The sequence below is a fragment of the Hippocampus zosterae genome, chromosome 11 (assembly GCF_025434085.1).
Source record: "Hippocampus zosterae strain Florida chromosome 11, ASM2543408v3, whole genome shotgun sequence".
In the NCBI taxonomy this organism is placed as follows: Eukaryota; Metazoa; Chordata; class Actinopteri; order Syngnathiformes; family Syngnathidae; genus Hippocampus; species Hippocampus zosterae.
The window spans coordinates 16204740-16228925 of NC_067461.1; the positions used below are offsets into that span (position 1 = coordinate 16204740).

The window sequence follows — 24186 nt, forward strand, 5'->3', positions numbered from 1 at the left end:
AGAAAACCCACGCAGGCCTGAGGAGAACATGCAAACTCCACACAGGGAGGCCGGAGCTGGAATCGAACCAGGTACCTCTGCACTGTGAAGCCGACGTGTTAACCACTGGCTACCGGGCCGCCCCTGATTGGATCCAGAAATCTAATTAAACAATTAAATTACATCCATCCATCCATTTTGCGAACCGCTTGATCCTCACTAGGGTCGCGGGAGGTGCTGCAGCCTATCCCAGCCGTCTTCGGGCAGTAGGCGGGGGACACCCTGAATCGGTTGCCAGCCAATCGTAGGGCACACAGAGACGAACAACCATCCACGCCCACACTCACACCTCGGGACAATTTAGAGCGTCCAATCAGCCTGCCATGCATGTTTTTGGAATGTGGGAGGAAACCGAAGCACCCGGAGAAAACCAATTAAAATGACAGCCAGATGATTTTATTATGTGCAACGCCTTGACAAAATAAAAAAGGAGAGTACATTCAATACTGTACACTGTTTTTTTCCCAGTGTAACTTCCCTCTCTTTTCCTCAAAATATTTACATAATGTATATTACATGATCATATTTGTACCATTTTCAACTTGTTGTTTGAATTGAGGCATTACTTTGCCTCTTCTATTAGACGACATAATGAAATCACAATGTTGAAAGCAGTTGTTTTTAGAGACCTAAGGATTGGAGCTCCTTTAAAAGCTCAAACAAGTTTCATATCAACTAGTGTTCTCGTAGCTTTCCTCGTAGTGTGTACTGAGCAAAACAAACACACCAAAAATGTTATATAAGGATTAAAAAAACTACATGACACTTGTATGTTTAATCAGATGCAACACTAAACAGGATCCAGTGGTGTTGATAGGTCGTCTCAAGACGCAATCCACATGCCACAAACCGTTGTTGGAGGCAACAACATCAAATAATTCTCTTAAATGTGGCGAAGGATAGGGAATATCCTGTTCCTCAAAATTAATTTTCGTCTCTGTAATGGTGCCTGGTTCACGTTCAGTAAATCCCGCCTGGTTACATAGTGTAGACTCATTGCTCAAACCGCAAAGTACTAAATAATAGGTTACTCGTGGCGTAATTTTCGTCGGCTTTCTTGCTTTTCGCATGCCAGACATAATTTTCGTGGGCGTGGGCTTGATAGTAATAGCTGCCTGGTTCCTTGTACAGTACAGTACTGTACTATACTTCCTCATATTTCTGCCAGCCTGAGAGGGAAGTGACGTCAGACAAGGAAGTCATCCTTGCATCCGCTCGACAGTTGTTAGCAAAGAGCAGCAACTGCAATTCCACCTAATATTATCTTGTAGTCATCTGTCGTGGATAAAAACAACAGCATTTATGTATTAATGAAGCCAGAATATGTTGGACCGAAAGATCGCTATGCATGCTTGCGAGGTAAGAATCAATAAAAGAGCTCAATGGAGCTGTTAGCACGGCAGCTAGCCGCTTACAGCTAATGCTACCTGCTTGATTCAAGCAATGGCAAAATCCATTTGAGGATCGATATTAGCTAATGTTTATTGATAGCGTTAAAAAATCAACTTCCTTTAATTTGAATATAAACATAAAGGTGTACATTGTCATTTTATATATGTAGGAAAAGAAAATCACACCGATTCATTTCATGTACTGTACACATTGTATTATCATTATAAAACTTTTTTTTTTGCTTGGCTTAATTGGTTGAATAGTTTTGGAGAACCGAAATCTCTGCAAATTCAAGCATTTACACTGCATTTAACAGTACTATGACTGTCAATCTGCTGCATCACATTTTACTGGGAGGACTAACCCAATGATGCAAATCTGGATGTCGTCATACATATAGTCAATGTGTTTCACTACATAATGGGGATGCAGTAATTGTTGTCTTACGTGTATGTTATTACACGCACACAGAATGTGTACCTATAGGTATGGGTGTTTGTCTGTGTATGTAAATATACTACAATATAATTTAATATGTACGAGTACATAATACATAACTAGGTCTGTCAGAAACGATCCAGGACTTGTCACAAAAGATATGTGGAGTATATAATTAACCTATTCAGAAATTCAGTTATTACATTATTATTAATTAAAAATATTTGGAACCTTCATTTTTATATCTTGATTTAGGGGGTGCATAAAGGTTATCTTATTTTATTGATAATGTGATATGAATTTTGGGCAATATTGCCTTGCCCCAATTCTAATATCCATCCATCCATCCATCTTCCGAACCGCTTGATCCTCACTAGGGTCGCGGGGGGTGCTGGAGCCGATCCCAGCTGTCTCCGGGCAGTAGGCGGGGGACACCCTGAATCGGTTGCCAGCCAATCGCAGGGCACACAGAGACGAACAACCATTCACGCTCACACTCACACCTAGGGACAATTTAGAGTGTTCAATCAGCCTGCCACGCATGTTTTTGGAATGTGGGAGGAAACCGGAGCACCCGGAGGAAACCCACGCAGACCCGGGGAGAACATGCAAACTCCACACAGGGAGGCCGGAGCTGGAATCGAACCCGGTACCTCTGCACTGTGAAGCCAACGTGCTAACCACTGGACTACAGAGCCGCCCCCAATTCTAATAATCAACTCCAAATCTACAAACACAGCTACCTTTTAATTCCTTTCACATCTTTATCTACAATAATCTAACAAACATCATATTGAGACAATAACATGAGATAAGGAATATGTTTTGTTTCTGCTCTGAACATCCTTTGCTTTCTATCATAATAGCATAAGTCTTTTAACATCACATTTATTTTGAAACTTATAAAATTGGGTCAGTATGATCTTAATAAGATTACTTTTTTTAATAACATGCATTACTCGTTTTTGTAAAACCAGAATTGCACTTGTTTTGTGAATATATCCCCACCACCACCCTCCCTCTCCGTCACCCACAAACATACAATAGGACGGTCCGGAGTAAGTGGGAAGGTAGGTTGCTCCAGCAATGTGATGGTGTTCCGGGCTAGGAAAAGTTCGATTTCATTGTGTTGTTGTGGTGTTGCAGTCCTACCACAATTTTGGCCTCCATCACGCACTGAATGAAGCAGGATCGAGACATGCAGGTTGACCATTTGGCCCTCACCGAAGAAGAAAAGTTATAGCTTATAAACTTGTGTTATATTTCCATGTTAGCTAAAGGGATACCTTGTTAAACATTTGTATTTCTTCTTTCTTTTCTGTGTTCATGTGTTTTTTTTTTCCTTCCTCCCCCTCTAGATGACTCAACAGTGGCTTGGATATCTGGGATTGTGGCTTTATGAAATGAGGCTTGCTCTCTTTACCAAGTTTGATATTACTTCAGGGTCGCAACAATATTATGAATAACACATCCCTGTTAAATGTCTTTTTTTACATTACCCACTTGTTTTCATAAAACTGTAAGAGAACCGTTGAAAAAGCAGTCCAGACAATGTCACTGGCCGAACAGTCTCAAAAATGGTTTCCAACTCATGTCCAAGCCACTGTTCTTCAAGCTGCTGAATTACAGTCCAAGGGGAAAAATGGCACCAATGATGCATACACTATCATCCAGCTGGGCAAGGAAAAGTATTCGACATCAGTGGCAGAGAAGACGCTCAACCCTGTCTGGAGAGAAGAAGCTTCCTTTGAACTACCTGGGTTACTTTTGGATGGCAACCCAGAAATCTATCAGCTATGCTTCATTGTCATGCATCGCTCTTTGGTTGGGCTGGACAAGTTCCTGGGTCAGAGGTCCATCAACCTCAACGAAGTGTTTGACAACAAGCAGCGACAGAAAACTGAGTGAGTATTCTAAAGAGTAGTCTGGGATGTGATGCGACTGTAAATCTGGATGTCACTATTTTCTTAGTGTATGGTATGCATGTATGAATATCCTCCACCCTAATGTGTACCCGTACTATTATCTATACAACTAAAGTGAAAAGATATCTGAAGAACTTCTGAAACATGTTAAGCCAGTCAAATGGGTCATCTTGACCATTGGCACAAAATAGTTTTGTATATACAAGATTGTGCTTATGATGACTTGATATCCATATTTTCTTTATTATTCATTTTAAATGCTGCTTATAATAATTTGAATGACTGTGTAGCTCACTGCACATCTTATCTTGGTGCTGCTTACATCCATAGTGTTCAGCCGGACACGTTATTGCTCCACATCAAGGGTATTTTTTTTATTTTCTTGTTTCTATGATCACTGCACACAAAGCAAATGGACTATGTTTGCAGAAGTCGCAGTGACTGAATTAGGTTTTGACAGGAAGTGTTTTGTCCTGCCAATATATTGGTGGTACACTTGATTATGATGGACAGGAGATTAGTCTGTTCATGGGGAAGAATTATTCCATGCCTTTGAAGGCATAAGGGAAAAGCAGAAATTCTATTGTTTGCAGCTCTGTTTGTAGAGCTCCGTCTGAATCACCAAATTATGACTTCTGTTATTTTTCTGGCACAAATGGGAGACAGTTGTATTGTGTGCAAGTAAAACTAGAGCATTACAAGTCACTGTTGTTAAATTCTTCCAATCATCCCAAGACACCAGCTTCAAGTTAAAGCTCGCCCCTATTTACAGCAGGCTAAGTATTGTGCTTAGCAATGGCTCACCTTTGGATTTTTTTTTTTTAGTCTGATTGCTAATATGGATACTACTGATTGGCCTATTCATAACTAGTGGAGCTGGCTAAACATGTCGTGTTTGGCACCCATCTCTCCATCCATTTTCTCTACCACTTACAGTAGCCTCGCTTGGGTCATCATGGGTGAGCTGGGGCCTGGAGGCAAAGTACACCTTGAACTGGTTGCCAGTCAATCACCGGGCATATTTTGAAAAACAAGCATCCATGCTCACATTTATACCTAACATGCATGCTTTTTTGTAATGGGGGGTTGGTGGGGGGGCTGGAAAAAACATGCAAGCACAGAGAGAACATGCAAACTTCATACAATAAGATTGAGACCGCCGACCTTAGAACTGTGAGGCATATCTGCGAACCACCCGTTGACCGTGCTATCATGTGAAACACCTACACAGGCCTACTTCAAATTGTTTGATGTGTTTGAAGTCACGGTGTTTGCCTCATCTTGTTCATTTTTGCTTTCTTACCTGATAAATTTGAGTTGCCACTGACTGATGAAAGATGGACTAACGAACAGGCAGGCCGTAGACTGTAAAAAATTGGTTGTTTATGGGTTTTTTTTTCCTCCAAAAGCCTTGGGTACAACTATGTAACAATTCCAGGGTAACCTAAAAGATTAGGTTGATTTGATCCTTACAACACACATGCTGTTGCTTAACCCAGAATTAAGGAAACAGGAACAGATCGACTAAATTGGATCTGGTGTTAATTAGCTCACCAACATGGAAATACATTAGCACTTCCTTTCTGCCCTTCGGTTTAGAGAATTGCAATATGTTATAATCAGTGTGAAAGTGGGACATATTTTTTTCCATCCTTTGTGCCTGAGCTCATTCACTTCAAGGCTGTGGACCTTTTCAGCTGAGTGTTGGTAATGGATATGGCCCTTGTTACTTGTTGGCCTATTCCCACCCTGCCGGCAAGTCTGACAATGACACCGGGACCCTAGACACTATGACCACATTGCACCGTCTGCGCGCTGCATTTTCTGCGGCTCCTTTTGTGATGTTTTTGAACTGACATATTGGGGAGGAAAGACTGTCTCGATATCTGAGCAGGCAGCCCATAATTATCGCACACCTGTGTTTGTTGATTGTGAGGAGTTTCCCAGCGGTCCAGGGGCCAAGCAGGAGGATTGTGGTTCCAAGCGGACGGAGGTTTATCTTGGCCTTGAGACACACTTGAGCTGCAGCGCTGGCCCCATAGCAGCGGCATGCTGTGGCTGCTGATCTGACTGAGCATGATGTGCAGCCTGGGAAATGGACCCGTCATTATTCGGCTACTGGGCCATGGGCTTGATAGTTTAAAATAGCGCTCAACAGCTGCCATTCTTTAATACTAGTTCCACAATTGCTTGCAGTGACAGATTCTACCATCTTATTAAAGACTAAATACTGCAATAAAAAAGAAAAGTTATTTTTTTTTTGTAGTTGCAATTTATTTGTTAAATTTTCAAATTCATTTTTCCAAGTTTTTTTTTTTGCATTTGACTTCAGGTGCTTTCACATTGTTGATAGACGACAACAGGTCTTGGATTTACTTGTTTTATAAATAGAGGTATACCGAATTGTCTTTTTCACAGTCCTCATAACACACAGGATGTGACTGGTTAGCATGCATGAAATGTTCGGTCACCCTGCGATTCAATGTCCCACTTGCTTGTCTTTGCAGTTCTGAACAAAGAGCAGATTTGTGTAAATGCCACTTTATTTTGAATGCACAAATCCCATTACTTCCAGTTGAAAACACAGCAAGGTTAAATGAATAGGAGCCCAAAAAGAAGCCTGAAATACGCCTATTCAAGAACATCCAGTTTCTTCTATTCTGTCTTACAAAAAAATGATGTTTGTCTCGAATGACAAATTCGACCAAAAGCAAAGGATTTGATCCTCTGAATTGCTGTCAACATTTTGGATTAGTATGATCAAATTAGCCTTGTACCTTTTTCTTAAATTCTGTTTAAAGAGATAATCAACAGAGATAAATCCTCTTCCTTTTATTGTTGTTGTTTAAAAAAATATATTTAACTATATATATATATATATATATATATATATATATATATATATATATATATATATATATATATATATATATATATATATACACACACAGTATATAGTGTGTGTATGTATATAAATGTCCTCCGTTGAATATGCTAACGTTTCTCCTTTTTCATTTTAGCTGGTATACCTTGCAATCCAAGCCATCAAAGAAGAAAAAGGAGCGAGGACGCATCCAAGTCAGCATCCAATTCATGCGGAATAATATGACAGCCAGTATGTTTGACCTCTCCATGAAGGAGAAGCCCCGCTCGCCTTTTTCTAAACTAAAGGTGAAAATGAAGGGTCGCAAACATGACAGTGACACCTCTTCAGCTATCGTACCTCGATCTGCAGCATGCGACTCGGACCCTAATTATCACCCAACTGCCCCAGAATTGCGAACCGAACCCAAGGCTAAGAGATCGCTCCTCTCTGGGGCCCAGAAACTTTCTGCAGCCCACTCCATGTCAGATCTCATTGGGACCCACTTTCGACCCAAACTGGACTCCATGAATTCCATCGAAGAAAGTGGTGCGTAGCCTAAATCATTGGTCATATATTTAAAGTTTAGCTGTTGAAGGGAGCTGTAAGGTCAAATAAACATTTTGCAACTTGATTATCTACCTTACAATTTTTCAATGGCATCATTTATGACATGCGGTCATATGTATATACTATTTAACACGACAGAGCCACAGGAATCTATGCAAGCTGTACCATAAATATTAAAAAGAATAAAAAAATACATATGATTTCCCCAATCATTTACCTCAAAGGGGTTTGGAGTCACAGAAGTCACTCTCAAATGCATGCACTTAATTTTATGCCCAATTCACGATACAGATAAATCCAATACAATAATAGTGGGGACAACCTGTACAAAAGAACAAATACCATTAAAGTAAAGTCCCATTGGCTCAGTCAATCAAGGGACACATATACATTTGTTGTAACCCCTACATTAATGAGTCACAGAAATAATTTAAATCTCACATAAGTCATAAAGAAAATAAAATGAACCAAAACCAGACATTGCTTTTGAATTTTGGTACAGCAAATTTATTAATTAATTTTTTTAAACAAATGAAAACAACAACTCATGAAACAGGTCTGGACCAAAATGAATTCAGCAACTCTCAGCAGGTATTTGCCCTACTTTTCATGAGCAAACCGGTACTCCATTTGTCTCAGGTTGGAAAGGTGCTTTCTGCTGGTGGTGTGTTTCATCTTCTTCCACAGCTGTTCAAATGGATTTATGTCAGGGCTCCTAGAAGGCCGCTTCAGAATCGTCCACAGTTTCGCTCTGAGATTTGTGTTTTGTCTCATTTTCCTATTGCAAGACCCAGAACACTTTTTGGCAGTATTTTCTAGGGCAACCATCATTTTGGCCTGTTTCAGCAGTTTGTTTGTCAAAATAATTTCATTGAACCAGAATTTAAAACCATTGACTGATTTGTTTAGTTACTTTTCATTTATTTTTATATTATTACATTTGTTAGATGAACTTTTTTTCTGTAAGAAATGTGGGCTTTTCTTTCATTAAATGAGGTGTAGCAACCATTTTGTCTATGAAATCTCAAAAGGCTTTGCTTCTTGGGTCCAGGTACAGCTGCTCCTCACAGGCGTTCCCAGAGTGAGGTACCAGGTCTCCAAGACACCGAGGCACACAGTGACCCTTTTCCTGATATCAGTGACACCCTGCCACAGAAGTATGCCACACTCCCACGCAACCGCAACCCATTCGAAGGGGAGCAAGGACAGCTGTGGGACAAGCCCAAGGAGAAAAAGGAGAAGATCAGCCTGTTAGAACGCATGACTGGAAAGAAGGACGGCCGCAAGACCAGCAGTGGTGGTCGTTCGGGCAGTTTGGGCAGTTCTGGAGACCTGCGCTCCCCCAACCCCTTTAGTGGTGACTCACAACTACACACTAACCCTTTCAGCTCTAACTTCAAGACAAGGTACATAAAGCTTGATAATGTTGTGAGGTACTGGCACAACTATGCGTTACTATGTTTTTCATTGAATCCAAATCTTGCTTTCCCATGACCATGAGACGTAACCTCGGTTGACTGCGTCCAAGCTACAGGATGTTTACAGGATTCTCATTAGCATGAGAAAGCTTCTTTCATGGACTCCCTTCGTTGTCTCTGTCTGTTGTCAAGTGTTTTCTTTTCCATCGAACCTGTTATGTCTTTTCCTGGCTTCCATTGAGAGTTTAGGAACACTGAGACTACATTTTACTTTATCAGAATGGAAGGTGTCATTAGAGGCTCTTTAGAGAGCTTTGGCTTGATAACGGAGCCCTCTGAGCAATCATAATGAGATTTTTTTAAAGCGATAGACCACTCAATTAACCACTTATCTTTATAGGTCCATCGTCTTAAATGCAGTCATTATCATCCAGTAGCTCATTGGTCAGTCCTAATGTAGTGCAATAATACATTGAGGCGGTTTAATGATCATAATTAATAGAGATGTCTTGATCACTCTCTTTTGACTTCCGAGTCTTTGGTTTGAAGTATCTGCTGATATAGAGTCTCGGCAATACATGGAACAAAAGAATATCCATCCAATTGATCTCCAGTTAATATAGAAATGTATATATGAGTGTGTGTATATACAGTGGGGAGAACAAATATTTGATACACTGCTGATTTTTGAAGTTTTCCCAATTACAAAGCAGGTAGAGGTCTGTAATTTGTATCAAAGGTACTCTTCAACTGTGAGGACCAGAATCTAAAAACAAAAACTTGATCACTACACCACACTCGAAAATCAAAACAAGCACACCATTGTGGAATATGAAATCAAACGGTTTGATTTGACTAGATAGTTATAGTTTGGGATTGTGTGGTCACTTTATGAACTATTTCTGAAACTTATTAAAACCAATCTTTTTGAAACGATCACCGATCACCTGAAAATCGTGCGATCAGCCCCGGTATCCGATAACATGATCGTATTGGGACGGTCCCTAAAAACGAAAGGTGTTTCAAACATTAAAGCTGCAGTTTATTGTTTACACACAATCGTGTGTTTCTTTTCTCAAGTATTTAAACCTTATTTTTCCCTCGGTAAATCCAAAATCAGAGCTGCCTAACAGTTGTATGCATAATTTCCTGACCTGTGCTTCTGTTTGAATGCTTTACAGTGACAAAAAGCTACTTGGAAATGTAAACCTCACCTCAGGCCAAGGGAGCAGGGAGACCTACGCCTTGAAAAATGTGAGACACCGAGCACAACTGAGACCACGATTCCGCATGCAATGCCGTTGCATGTTATCATTTACTTGAACTGAAATGCAAGAATGGACTTGTAAGATTTTGACACTTTGTAATGGAGAACAAGTCTCATTTGACGCAGCAGCTGGTGACATTGATCCCCATGGCCTCTAAAAATTCAGATGTGCTATTCAACTAATTAGCAGCTGCACATTCATATCTTCGTGCCTGCTCTGAATATGAAGTACTTTACCATGAAATATTCATGAGGTTAGTTACTTTCTTTGGGTTGTATTTGAACGCTGTAGTTGAGGAAAAGTCACGTAACTATAATATTTTTAGGCTTGTTCATATTTACATGACACTTCTGCGGAAGTATCTTCCTGAATCTATGTTTTCAGAAACTTTGAAACGTGTGATCTACTTCTCAGTAAATGCTCTCTGTAGAAGAGCAATAGCTCAAGGGATGCCTAAATGAGAAAGGGGATGCTGATAATGGCTTTCGTCACCTTTCTGCGCGAGTGTTGAGGTCTGTCATTATCCACACATGTGCCCCTGCACATGCTGCACCGGCTTGCAGAAATGCCAGCTCCCATTTCCTCCTCTTCAAGGCCCTAATTAACCACATGCAGGATAGGGTGAGGGGGAGGGGGGGGGGCATATAACACGCACATTTCAAAGGAAGAAGCTTTTAAATTCTCAAAGCTGAGCTCATTAGAAAAGGTAATGACGCAACTGTAGAATGGCAAAATGTACGCCTTATCTTCTCCTCAACTACTGATTGTGGAAATGGTCATCATTACTTTGCCGGTTTATGGTCAGATTTAGACCTTTACCACCACTGAAGCTCATTTCATTGCGAGGGAACAAGACTGTAGGCTCAATACACAGTCGGCTGAACCCAACATTATTCCCTTACAGCGGTCAGTTCGCTACTTCTTTCTCAAATAGCCCATGGGTTGTGTCTTTTAATTAGATGGATTTTTAATCTTCAGTCATCAAAATCTTTGAGAATGTTCATTTTGGCCTGTGTCCTCCTCCTAAATAGCCTTTGTGCTCAAAAAGCGATAAGACACCTGGCAAACAGTCCAATTCCGAGGTGTTATGCATTGTCTTTACTCTGCAGTGGTCTTATGACTGAGGCATGGGCGTGCAGGTTGATAACTCTGGTATTTTAAACATATTCAAGCCTTTGCTTTTCTATCCATCCGGGGGAGGATGCCCAGCATTACAGTGATAAAGTACTCCCTCATTAAAAACGATTACAGCTCCTGTTCTCATACAAAAGCTGCCTAAACAGGCCCATGGTGATGCTGTGCCTTCATAAGAGTTCTCATATGGGTAAGGACGGGGTGTGGAAAGGAGTGTCTTTACATCCGCCAGAAAATGTAAGGCGAATGATGTCAAGAAGTTGTCTTCCAATTCCAGCGCAGGGGTCTCCCTTGATCCTCTACAGTCATCATAGCCATCTTGATGTTGTTCGCCTCACAAAGCGAGTTGCCTTGGGGGGGGCAAACACAGAGCCAGTTTGGGTGAGAAGAGAGGTTGCTTAAAAATGGTGATGCTCTTCTCGGCCATGGACCAGTTGGGCCTCATTCACAAAATGGGGTTTATGCACAAATTCGTACTTAAATCATGTGGATGCACATTTTATGTTTAAATTTTTTTTTTCTCACCTCTCATGCCCTGTATGTTGAATCTCCTGGTAGGCGTGCTGGTTGATCATCTGGCCTACATTGAAAGTAAAAACCCTGAAATATAACATTTCCTGATACGAGTCCTGGAACTTTTCAAACATACATTGTGCCCTCCACTTAACATTGGGGCTACTTGAGACAGTGACCCACCAACTTGCCTTTATTAGCACCACTAAGCCAACAATAACAGACACACTGAATTTTTCTGAGTAGAATTTTTTTTTTTAATTGTTGTCCGTTGTGTTTCCATGTCCAGGAAGTGATGCAGGGGAATATGGCAGCATATCAAAACGTGTCTTTTGAGGAAGTGGTGCAGGAACTCATCAAGCAGAAAGAAGTGGTGAAAAAGAAAGACGCCCACATCAGGGAGCTGGAGGACTACATAGATGACCTGCTGGTACGTGTCATGGAGGAAACGCCAAGCATACTGCGGACACCCTATGAGCCAAAGAAAAAGGCAGGTAAACTCAATAAAAAATAAAAAGTACCAGCGCCAACAATAAGACTCTAACAGAGACAAGTGGGGCAGAAGTTTGTGCATCTGTATCGTGCGGTAAATGCAAGTGGAAGGAGAAGTTTCTGTTCCAATCGAATGCAAACAGTTCACTTTTCCTTTAAGTACAACTCTATATTTTCATTCATCAACTGTTAAAATTGACCAATACTGTGCATTAGGTACATCAACAAAATGACATCAACTCATCAGTGCATTGAAATCAAATGCAGTGATTACACGCAGCTCAGTTTCACTTGCACTTCTGTGGCAACAGAGCTCTGTTTGCACATTGAGCTTCAATCGTGTGCTGACAAACTCTTGAAGTTAAAAAGAAGCCAAATTTATGTTTACGAGACGCTTCGGAAAGGCAAGCACATGCTGTTTATTAAAAACGTCATTGTGATTAAACCATTCGTAACACTTATGTTTACACTTACTAAACCTACTTCTTAAGGACTGCCACATTTAGCCTGGCTGTTAATTCCGGAGCTGTGTCCTCAGATCGGCTCTCATCTGTTGCTTACTATTGTTTTAAATGAACAAAGTCAACATTCTAAATTTGAGTCCCCTTGGTCGTGCTTGCTTTTGTTTTAATTGTGAAGATGATAATTGAAGGGTATTGGTGAATAGTTTTTAGCAGGAAATTATATTTTTACTTGAAGTGCAATAATCCTAATTTAAGAATGTCGCTTTATGTTATGCTGGAATTGAATTCCGTGTCACCTTTCAACTGGCAAATGTTTTTGTTTGCGAATTATTTCCTGACCTTCTCGTTCAATACAAAGAACTGAGGCATCTGTATTGATTGACACTGACAAAGCTCTGTTACATTTGAATGTGAATGTATTTGTAAGGTACTTTATGGCAGATTGCTCCTGTATCCGAATACCCTGCCAATAACATTAGTGTGTGTGTGTGTCTTACACTGGTATAAAAAACAATCTTGTATTATGGATTTATAGAGCTATGTATAATCCTAATTCGTTTAAATATTCTTTTTGTCTGTCTTGTACGACACTATACATATCACAGCACTTTTCTTTGTTTGTGTGTCCTCTTAACTCAGTCACTCCAAAAGACGTTTTTAAGCGTCTTTTCAGACTTGGTCTAGAATTGGCTGGTACTGAATGAGTTAACAGTCCAAACACAATCAATACACACAATCATCATGTCTTCCCTACAAATCTTTTAGACAGAAGATGTCAATCAAATTTTCAGTTCACTGCAAGAAAGCTGTTGAATCACATTGCTGTTTCTAGTGGGAACAAACTGAGTGTTAAAACATAGGCCCGTGCACACATCTATAGGTTTACGTTTATCATTAAAGCAGCTGCATTTCGCACAGTGTCTTGTCTTGGCAGCGTGGCAGTCTTAGATCCAAAGTTACATTTGACCTTAATCACCTCCAATTGTTGATTATATCATTCCTGTTGTATGTGTTCCAACTTTGCTCTTTATGATACTGAATTCACGGGTGAGATCAAGTGTTCATCGTAAAATGTTTGTGTCAAACAGCATCGTTTTCTGCTGCCATATAAGTCATTATTTTCCTGGAAATGTGTTTTTGTACAGAAAGCCCAACTCTTCTATCAGTGAATTTATTTCAGTTGAAATACAACAAAACGTCATATGTAAAGATCAGCAATGTTATTGAACCTTAATTCCCTTTCAATTATGTATTTTGTTATTCCTAATAGGTACAGGACACGGTATGATAACCATGACCAAAAATATTGCGTTATTATAAATAGAGCTCTAGGATGTCCTCTTTAAAAAAAAGGCGTTAATAATCATTGTTTATTTGTTTGTTTTCCAAGAACAGTGCACATTAATAACATAGCAAAACGACCTCTGGATGCAGGAGTTAGTGCAGTTCCGCTCTGTCGTTTTCCTCTCCCTACCTCTCCCTGTAACAGCTCAGCCCTCCCCTCTCTGCTCAGCCAAAAAGGAGAGAACAAAAGAAGTGGCTGGTTTTTCATCGTTAACTTTGCCTCTGCAAGCAAGCATTCATAGCTACTTACAGTACAGGTCGCCAAAAAAAAAAAAAGCTTGTTGACAGGCAATTTTTGTGGTAATTGAACACTTGACTGTTTAAAACCCTCATAAACCGTCAAACTGGTAATCGGCCCATACCCAGTTCCAAAGAAAAAATATTTCATTGAGTGACATGTATTTTCACTCAATTATTGGATGAACAGATAATCTAGGTTTTTGTGTTAATAGTTTGTTTTTTTAATCACAATTGCGTTATAATGGTGGAAAGCCATGTGGTTTAGCTAATGGGCCATTTTAGCCTGGCTGCTGTGCTAAATATGTAGATAAAAATCAGTTTTCCATTGCAGAAAATCTCATTCTTACTGATTGCCTTCGAATACTGTATGTGCTCTAGTGTGACCTCTCGTTACACACTCGTTACTGCTTTATCGTGTATGCATAGTTTGCAAGCTGAAATGGACCTCACCCACGGGTTTTAATGTTTCTATTTAGTCAATGGTTGTCATATCCCTTGTTTGGTTGACTTGTTTGTTTTTGTTGTGCTTTAAATTATTTGAAAAAGCATCCAATGTGGATTTACGAGTGCAGTGCAGTAAAAAAAAAACAACAACAAATTGTAGGAAATTCACCATGTTTCTCATTCAATGTAAACTTCACGTTGGCAAGCTGTGATGTGAAATTCGTTCTCGGGAATTCAAGTTATTTTGCACCTCAGACATTTTTTTTGCAAGACGATCCTACAAGCAAAATAAATCTGTAGATTCCTATCAGCATGGTAGACAACAGCATGTATTTTATGTTTCTTTCCACCAGGTGCCTGTAAAGTGAAGGCACGCAGCAGCTATCTGCTCTCCTCAAATGATGAAATATGAATACTAAGGATGAGATACATTAAACATTGAAGACATTTGGACCCTGAAGGGGATTTTGTTCACATGAAAGAAAAGTGATTGTCTTGAAATGAATTAATTTTGGCTGTCATTCTTTTGCCTTTTAGCTTGATTGCTACATTTGCTTTATGCTGTCATATAATTTGGTTCTTTGGGAGATGTCAGACTGCAACACGTAAATCTAAAATGAAGAGCATTTTCAAATCATTTTCTAGCTCAACACTGGAAGGGGGTGACTCTCATTATTATACTTCGTCTTAGCAGCCTCTTTGCATAATATTTTCCATCCAGTCAGTGCCGCTTTTTGAATATGCAAAACACTAAATATGCTTGGAGGTAATGTTTCCTCTAAAATGTGCAACTATTCTCTCCCCAGCAATCAGTATCAGACATGTGGCCATAACATGTCTGATTGTTGTGGAGGATTATTGTGGGTGATAGCAGCCCACTTCATCACACATTACAAAAGTTTCGATGCACAACTCATGGTGAGAATTATTTTTTTGGACACTTGTCCTGCTTCGTTGAACAGTTTCGAAACAGTTTCAAAAGGATCGTATTACCCTCTCTGATCATAGAACTATTATACAATTTGATGAGTTGGGTTGACCAACATGCCACTGACATTCAGAGATTTGGCGTCTGAATGTCTCCCTGGCCTTCCAAAGAATTCATCCACATGCCCTCTCGTATAACTGACAAAGTGTGAAGTCATTGTATGGTCTGTTCATCATCTCAGTAGAACCATTTTTGGGCAGATTCTAGAACACAACCCTTCTACTTGAACAAGTGTGTAAAGTGTGCCTTCCTGAAAGGTTGGAGGTACGGTAAACTGACATATATTACATTAATATTTGCCTTCACTGGCCAGTTTGAGGTTTTTAAACCAGCATGTTTGGAAATAATGTTGTATTGGGAGCAAGGGGATTGAAGGAACACAGTTGTGTTGAAGGTTTAGACAAAAGTAATTCAGGAATGGTGACTGCATACCAAGTGCCAGGTGTAAAAGTACTTCAAAAGAATGCTTACTCGTACTTTGCGGTGAAACAATTGCAACAATTGTTTTGAGCAACAGTCTTCGTATTGCCGTGAGTGAGTTGCAAGAGTACTCTGGATGTTTTGAAAGGCACAGCAAGATTGTATTGTCCTTTTCAATAAAGTTACTAAATGAAGCTGACTCACTGCTCGTGTGTGATTTGTGCAAGCAATACAAAACCAAACACGAAAAGCTTATTGCGCATTTATATCTGCAGTAGTTTATGTCAATGATATGGAATGCAAAACCGAGTACATTTCTGACATTGAGAACCCGTTCCTTGAATGTTAGGCCGAGTTATAACCATGTCGATGCTGATTCACTAACAAGAGCCATGTTTAAATTTTCATCCAGAGTGACAAGTCATCATCAGCCTTGGAAGACACCGAACACAAATATGTTTGTAATTGGGCATTATTTAGGTGTCACCTGTTGTATTCATGAACTAATTGGGAAGCTCATTGTCATCTTTACACGTACATCACCAGCTCAGGTGACATACATGGCAGCTTGTGCGGCGCTGGCACGTGTCACCTGAGTGCCTCCTGAATTCAAGTCCATTAGCTCCGTGTGCTTGATCTCCTATTGGTGTAATTTGAGGAAATATCCCACAAATTCTGTGGGTGCGGGAGTGCCCGAATGTGCCATAGAGAGCCACCCATCGGTCACCTGCACGCACACCTTTTAAATATGGATGGGCATCATAGTGGAGGATCGGTGTCAACCTGCACACGTCTGCGGATGGGATGGCCTCGGGCTTGCGCAGAAATTCAGCAGATGGAGGAGGTGCTTCAAGAGAAAAGCAGACCTTTATGGACAGCTGCCCAGAACTTGTTGGATGGACCGCAGGCCAGATGTCAAGTTTAACCCCTTACAACTCCCCAGAGTGTGGACTCCACCCTGTCCCCCAACGCAGGACTCTTTTGTTGCAGAGTTAGCTCATCTAAAAAGCTCACCTGGTGCTTGAGATAAATCAGGTGTCAAATGTGCTGTCGATCCTAATGTTGGCTATTGCATTGAGGCTATTGTCTCTTTGATAGCTGCCACGCGTCTGGTATCAGGTGAACAAAGACAGATGACTACTAGCGGAAAGACACAAAGTGTCAACACCAAATACTGGCCCCAACTCATTTAGATCACAAAGAATACATCCATCTAGTAGCCATGACAATACAATAGCCGTCTCATAAACCCCCAAATAGAATCATGCTTGATTTTCATTAGACCTGTCAGAAAATAATTTCATTATATACTGTACTGTACGGGCGGCTCATCAGCTAGTTCCTGCAAAAGGCTGGTAAGGTGGGCTTTCGGCCCACCAAAGTGTTGTTGCTTGGTTCAACTTTTTGTTCATCTTCATTGCTTATCGCGAAAATAAAGAGATGTTTAGCTCTACTAAATAACTAACAATTTCATTGCAATGCTTATGGGTAGACAACATTTTTTCCCTAAGATGCCCGCGCGATCGTAGTGAGCCACTGCCTGAGCGGCGCGGTGAAGTAGGTACGTTTTGAAAAGGGACAGACGGAAGGACAGACCGCGTGCGGGTCGACGCGCAATATATATATAGCTATGTATTCATATTTTTGGTTGTAGTTTATCAAAACATTCTATTCAATCTGGCCATTCAGTGAGGGCAATGTGTAACGAACTATGATGCTCATGATCAATACAGTGATGATCATGAAAAAAAAATCACATACTTTTGTGTTAATATTCGTGTAATAAGGGTCAAGAATTTAAATTTCCACCTTTTTTTCAATGATTTCCTTGTTATTTTCTAGCACATTGAAAGTAAAAAATTAGCAATGCAGTTCTTTGAGGAAAAATAAATGATTTTTTTCATATTGGAATAAATTAGATGCAGGTGGAAAACTGAACCAAGCTAAATTTATCCCACTGGTTGACTGTAAAATGTGAAGCAAAATTTCGAGGGTGGATTTAAAAAGCATAAATATTTGACTGAGGTTATGCTATTCTTGATGATTCTATCTTAAAGTTAACGGAATTCCCAAAATACCCCTTTTTTGCTTCGGATGTAACCAAATACTATATATTGTAAATAGTTTGCCACGTTTGAGTTTTGTTTGAATCTGTAAATGGTCTGTAAAGGTTATCAGCCAATACCAGGAGTTCACCAGCATGCTGCCTACAGGGAGTTTGGCCCACAAGGACCACATGAGCAGCCCGTGGGCCTGTTCAAATAATAGTTGACCAAGGATGGGACATTGGGATTCCACAGGAATATGATCACTTGTAGCAATTTATAAAAAAAAAAAATCATGTGTTGCATTTTGGTATTTATCCGTCTTATCTTGTTAAATAATGAACGTAACAAATCATTAATATGATCAGTGTCTTCACGTAGATTTTATGTAATCAAGAATAGCAAATCAATTTGAGCAGATTTTGGATGGACTAAGAAAAGAAAGGTGGAGAATGCAATCATACTAATGTTCATCAAGTGCTTTTTATTTATTAATTTCATAAAATTTGGAACATTATATGGTTCCTATCCATCATTTATTCAATATTTATTAGTAAGGCCCACCAACTCAACTAGCTCTGATACGATGCAAAAAAAAAATCTGACACACTCTAATGATTATATGTAGGCAATGGGTGAATGATTTCAAACACATTCTCTTTCTAAATATCCATCCATCCATTATCTGAGCCAGTTCATCCGCAGAAGGGTCACCAGCGTGCTGGAGCCAATAACAGCTGTCTTTGTACCTAGTAACCATTTTGAGTCTGTTTTTTAATCGAAGTTATTTGTTTTTTTTTCTTTTTAAAACTAAGTATTTTGTTTTAAACTGACAATTTTGTCTGTATCAGTCTGAGTAAAACCAAAGTTCGAGGCTTACCTCATTATCAGTGTCTTGAGTGGCGTGTGCATAGTCAATTTCTAACCTGAAAGCTTCCAAAGAACTGAAAAAAGACATCTCTTGTCATTTTGTAAAGTTCCAAATTGACGATACAGGGCTCAACATGATGGGGAAGCAGTGAACAAGATGATGACAGGAACCTACTTTTATCTGCGTTAGCCGCTATAAAACTATATCGGGGCGGGGGGCAAAACATTCAGCCAACTTTGAACTTTGATTGGTTGTCATCGGCAGGCGAACGTCATCAAACAGGCTGCTCGCTGCTTACGTGAAGTGCCGTTGTCTTTGCAGTGGATAGATCCCATTAAAACTTTACCGCAGTAGCTTGCTGAAGCCATGCTAAAACTAGGGTAATACAATCAATCAATCAGTCATCTCCTGACTTCACAGCACAGAGGAGCCCTGCTGGAATGCAACTAAGCTGCAGATGTACCCGCCAAATTACTCCAGAGGGGGAATTACCAGGCCATAAATCCAGACATCATGAAGCCGACTGTAGCCTATTTCACGGTCAGGAAAAAAAAATAAAAAATCAGTGTAACTTGTTTTCCATAAAGTGTGTTTCGTTGCGAGGAGCTCAAACGGCTCCGGACAGATCTAAACATGTTTGCATATATACATACATGCCGTTGAAAACACAGACCTCCACCATGTTGTGACAAGCCTTTTTGGATGAATGATCTATGACGTAGGTGTCAAATCAAGACCTGGGGAGGGGGGGGTGGCAGACCCAAACCGTCACATAATTTAATGAGGCCACTGCCAGCAAACAAATTGCGTCTACTTCCTGTTTATTTGCAAGATAGATTTGTTCCTTTTATTTAGGCAGCAAGGCTTGTTTTTTTTTCCTTCACTTCTCACCCATACCATGTCACAATACCCAACACATTTCTCACACACAATTCTCACACATACCATTGCCCTATGAAGCATTTTAAATACCCAATATGTACATTGATGAGCTGGAGCCTATCCCAGCTGTCTTCGGGCAATAGGCGGGGGACACCCTGAATCGGCTGCCAGCCAATCGCAGGGCACACAGAAACGAACAACCATTCGCACTCACACCTAGGGACAATTTAGAGTGTTCAATCAGCCTGCCACGCATGTTTTTGGAATGTGGGAGGAAACCGGAGCACCCGGAGAAAACCCACGCAAGCCCGGGGAGAACATGCAAACTCCACACAGGGAGGCCGGAGCTGGAATCGAACCCGGTACCCCTGCACTGTGAAGCCGACGTGCTAACCACTGGACTACTGGGCCGCCACGTTCTTGAGCAATGTCTGGCAAATGTTACAAGAGCAACAAGAACTATCATTTTAGTCTTCGCATTTTCTACAGGTTTAATATAAATCTCAGTAAATTCAGCTTTCATAACATTCGCAAGTCATAATGATATGATATTGGTGCTTATATCAAAATCCAATCCCGTGGAACCTTTCAAGTCTGTTGGACCAGTGTTTTGTTTTTTTACATTTGCTTTAGGTGTTCCAAAAGGGAGCTCAAAAGGCATCACGAGTGACAGCAAAGATTTAAAAAAAAATCTTACAAGTATTTTTATGATGTTTTGTAACAACAACAACAAAATGAACTTGTTTTTATATTATCATGACAGTTTAAAATGCTTCTTAAACAAATGTGCAGTTCAAAAAGCTTTTATGATGGCTGAAGTGAGTCGTCCGGAAGAAATGACTGCTATTTAGCTTATTTTCTGTTAGCGCAAAATCCAAACAAATTGGGATTAAGTGTCTCATGAACAGATTCCGTTTAGAGGCCATGCTGTATTTTACCTGACCACAATATCTGTTTGCCTATTTTATTCAAACTATTTTTCTGGATGTAGCAGTGAGTGTAGTCAACCCAGCCACTGGCATCAGACAGTTGGCACCAAGTGGGGCATCATTATTACTAATTAAGACGTATGAATATGTTGTCTGGCTCTTGACTTGCTATTTGGAATGGGGCATTTTTTCCATCCAGCTCAGAAAGTGCCATGGTTGACAGGTTGAGGGCATGGGTGCAGGTTGTGCTGCTCCATTGTGTACCTACGGGCGCACTTTAGCGCAGCTGGCATACATGGAACTGACGCCTTGTGGTGCCAGCAGCTAAACAAGCCCAGGATTCAGTGGAGAGTTTTGTGTGTTTGGGCTGTGACCAAGCAACTGCTGCCAATGTCTTTACGTGGCGGGTTTCGTGATGCTCCTTTACACAGCTGCATTTTCTGGTGCATCATGCATGAGGTCAATGGACAGTTTACAGTTACACTCACTGCACCCCCCCCCCCCCAAAAAAAAGAAAACAACAGCGTTGTCTTCCAAAAGAAATTACTGTCGAGGCCTACTGCTGCTGACTTGAATTGAAATCTGCACTAAGGTTTAAAAATGTGCATTGTCCATGCTTTCATTTGTGCTGAATCAAGGGTGCAAAAAGGAAGCAAGAGTTGGACATGAATGAGAATTGGAAGGATGGGAAAAAACAGTCCATGAAATGTTGCACCTGAAGAACCCCAAATTGATTTTTTTTTCCAAGAAAAAATGTCCAAAATAATGACCAAAATCCAAATTGGAGTTTGGAATTGGCCACAGTAACTACAATGACAGTTTAGTGCAGGGACGAATTCATAATTTAGCTTGAACCTTTGTTCAAATATGTCTTAATTTTGAGTCGAGTAAATAATGCAACAATCTTGCAAATTCAAGCATACACTTAAATACACAGGAGTGTATGGAAGTCTGCGTTTGTACTTTGTATATTCTAGTTCACATCGAATGATTTATTGTTGCATTACTTTCATGCAACATTTGATGTTTCTAACCAGAACTGAAGAAAAGACGGTAACCATAAAGAATTAAATTTATGTGTTTTGTTTGTTTGTTTGTTTTACTTTTGAAGACTTAAAAAAATCAAATGGCATCATAAAACGTGTAAACAAAAAAACCCTCTGTGCATCAAAATGCACTGAGAGGTCAGGCAAAAACTTTTTTTTTATGCCATAACTGAAACACGATACTTTAACGACACTGAAAGAAACGCGTTTGTTAAATTTACTCAATTTGATTTCATCAAGTGGTTGCACAAAATAAAATTATCTGGATCCAGATGATTTTATTTTGCAAAGCCACTTGACAAAATCCAATCGAGTAAATTCAACACAACATTTTTTCAGAACACAATATCCTTGTTTTAACCTTTTGTTTGTAGCTCTGCACTAACTCACATTCTTGTATAGCAATATGTTAAATACTATTAACGTCGAAAAATGCACTACCGTTTCGGGGGTTGACTTATTTTGGATGATTAGTGTGCGCTACTTCCTCGCTGCTCACCTTTGCAGCACCTGCCAGTGTGGGTCTCATGATGCATTTATCATTCTTATTGGTGCGTGTCCCGTGACCTCACGTAATGCCTTGCGTCCCATCTTCAGTCCGAGCAGAGGTCGAATCAGTCAGACTAAGTGAAAACACTTGTGGAATTGCGCAAACGGTACTTTCTTTGCCCTTTTTTCCAAGAATCCATTTGCACCGCTTAAACTTCCGTTATGTTAATATGGGTCAGACTTTTGTTGTTGTTGTTGTTGTTTTAATTGTTCCACGTGTGGTATAATTTAATTTGAAAATGGCATACCTTCTCGGAATAATAATAATGTCCTACACAATTTGGAAAAGAAACACACATTTGACTACTACCACTGAAAAAAAAAAGAGGAACTACCGGTACTTGTCTTTATCAGCCAAAGTTTTACATTGACGTATTTTCACGACCATAACGGCACACCATATTAAAGGTGTAGTGCCTGTATATAACACACAAGATGCATTGTATTATTGGACGCAGGCATGGTAAAATGTATGATAGCTCAAAAAAACAGCAGCATGCATGCACGCTAGTGTATGTTCTTAACTCATTCAGTACCAGCTAATTCTGGACATTTAAAAAACGTCTTTGGGAGTGAATGAGTTAAAGGCAGCGGGAGCAAAACTGAGTTCAGTTATACTTTTGAAATATATAACAATATATCCATCAAAGTCCTCATCTTCTTTACCCGAAATGAACAGCTCGCAACTTCACTTTGTTTTAGTCCATTATCATGGCAACCAACCACAGCAGTAAAAGACGATTTCACTTGCCGCGTTGTGCGTATCGCTACTGTGCTGGTCCCCTTCTTGTCCGCAGTGTGGCTCATCGGGATGTCGAAAGTGAGCAACGCCTCATCCATGTTGGTGCCGTGGTTAGGCTGGTTTGTTCGGCAATCTTTTTAGTATTTTTCAATCTATACTTGTCCCTCATCATTTGCCGCAGCCCTAGCGAGTATTTCGGAATGTAGGGATTGGTTAAGACAACAGTCGGTGATGGAAACCAAGTGGAAAGGATTGAAATCTCCAAGAAAGCGTCTTTATTTAATGTAACACACAGCATGACACTTTTTACTGCAGCAGGAGCGGAAGATGGCTTGCTTTTTCTTGTAATACGCCGGATGTTGCTGCGCCACGGTCATCCTCGTCCAGATGGATAGGTGGCGCTGTTTCATGAAACAAAAGCGCCAAGCACCATGGATTAGTTGATGTTGAATTCTCTCGCTGCTGCTCGATTCCCATGGTCCTCCGCGTGACTAATAGCTTGCAGTTTAAACCGTGCCTTTGTTAGCACGTCTCTTCGTAAGTGCCATTTTCAGGATGTTATTTTGCACAATGCACGTATCATATACACTTAGCATACATTTAGCGTCCTCTTACCACTTGAATGTCCGCATGCTGTCCTCAGTTACGTCTGCCTTTCCTCTCTATAAAGCAGCGATTCGGCACAACCTCAGTCAGTCAAGCGGACCCCTCATCCAAGTCACATGACCGCATTCACATATTTTGGAACTCGGTGCATACACAAGGCGACACACTTAATTGTGCGCTCTGTCCATTTTGCATAAAATGGAAGACTTTTTTAAGTGCGCCTTTATGGTTGTGAAAATACAGTGTAAAAATCAGCCCTTCTATCCATCTTGGCTTTGCGCTCGCTGCATTTATTGTTCAAATGTATATTCACCGCAAATAATTGTTCTGCACTTCTCCAAACAGTGTGTGAGTGACGTGGTGCTCTCGGCCATATGGGCGATCATCATCAGGAATTTGCATGCTCTTTTTCCCGGCCTCCAATATTATTGACGGCATCCACTGTTTTGAAAGTATCACATTGCTGCATGAAGACCTATCATGGCTTGACTCGGTTAGCAAGCCTCCTTTGTCGAAGCCTCGAATGCTTAGAATTTGCAAGTGAGATGAGTTGTCAAGCTCCGG

General features: G+C 40.3%; 1 protein-coding gene across 1 annotated transcript; it reads left to right on the plus strand.

Annotated features, from left to right (window-relative positions):
* The first annotated feature begins 1207 nt into the window (after positions 1–1207).
* On the plus strand, positions 1208–16151 carry LOC127610163 (rab11 family-interacting protein 2). The gene is made up of 6 exons (XM_052079944.1): positions 1208–1398; positions 3228–3773; positions 6815–7206; positions 8279–8633; positions 9827–9899; positions 11850–16151. The coding sequence occupies exons 2-6, from the start codon at positions 3421–3423 to the stop codon at positions 12072–12074; spliced, it is 1398 nt and encodes a 465-aa protein (XP_051935904.1). The 5' UTR covers positions 1208–1398; positions 3228–3420; the 3' UTR covers positions 12075–16151.
* The last annotated feature ends 8035 nt before the right edge of the window (positions 16152–24186 follow it).

Bases quoted from the DNA above. Each gene is read 5' to 3' on its own strand.
- LOC127610163 (XM_052079944.1), top strand. From the start codon at position 3,421: ATGTCACTGGCCGAACAGTCTCAAAAATGGTTTCCAACTCATGTCCAA. The intron at 3,774-6,814 runs GTGAGTATTCTA...TTTTCATTTTAG, and splicing joins AAGCAGCGACAGAAAACTGA to CTGGTATACCTTGCAATCCA. The intron at 9,900-11,849 runs GTGAGACACCGA...TTCCATGTCCAG, and splicing joins AGACCTACGCCTTGAAAAAT to GAAGTGATGCAGGGGAATAT.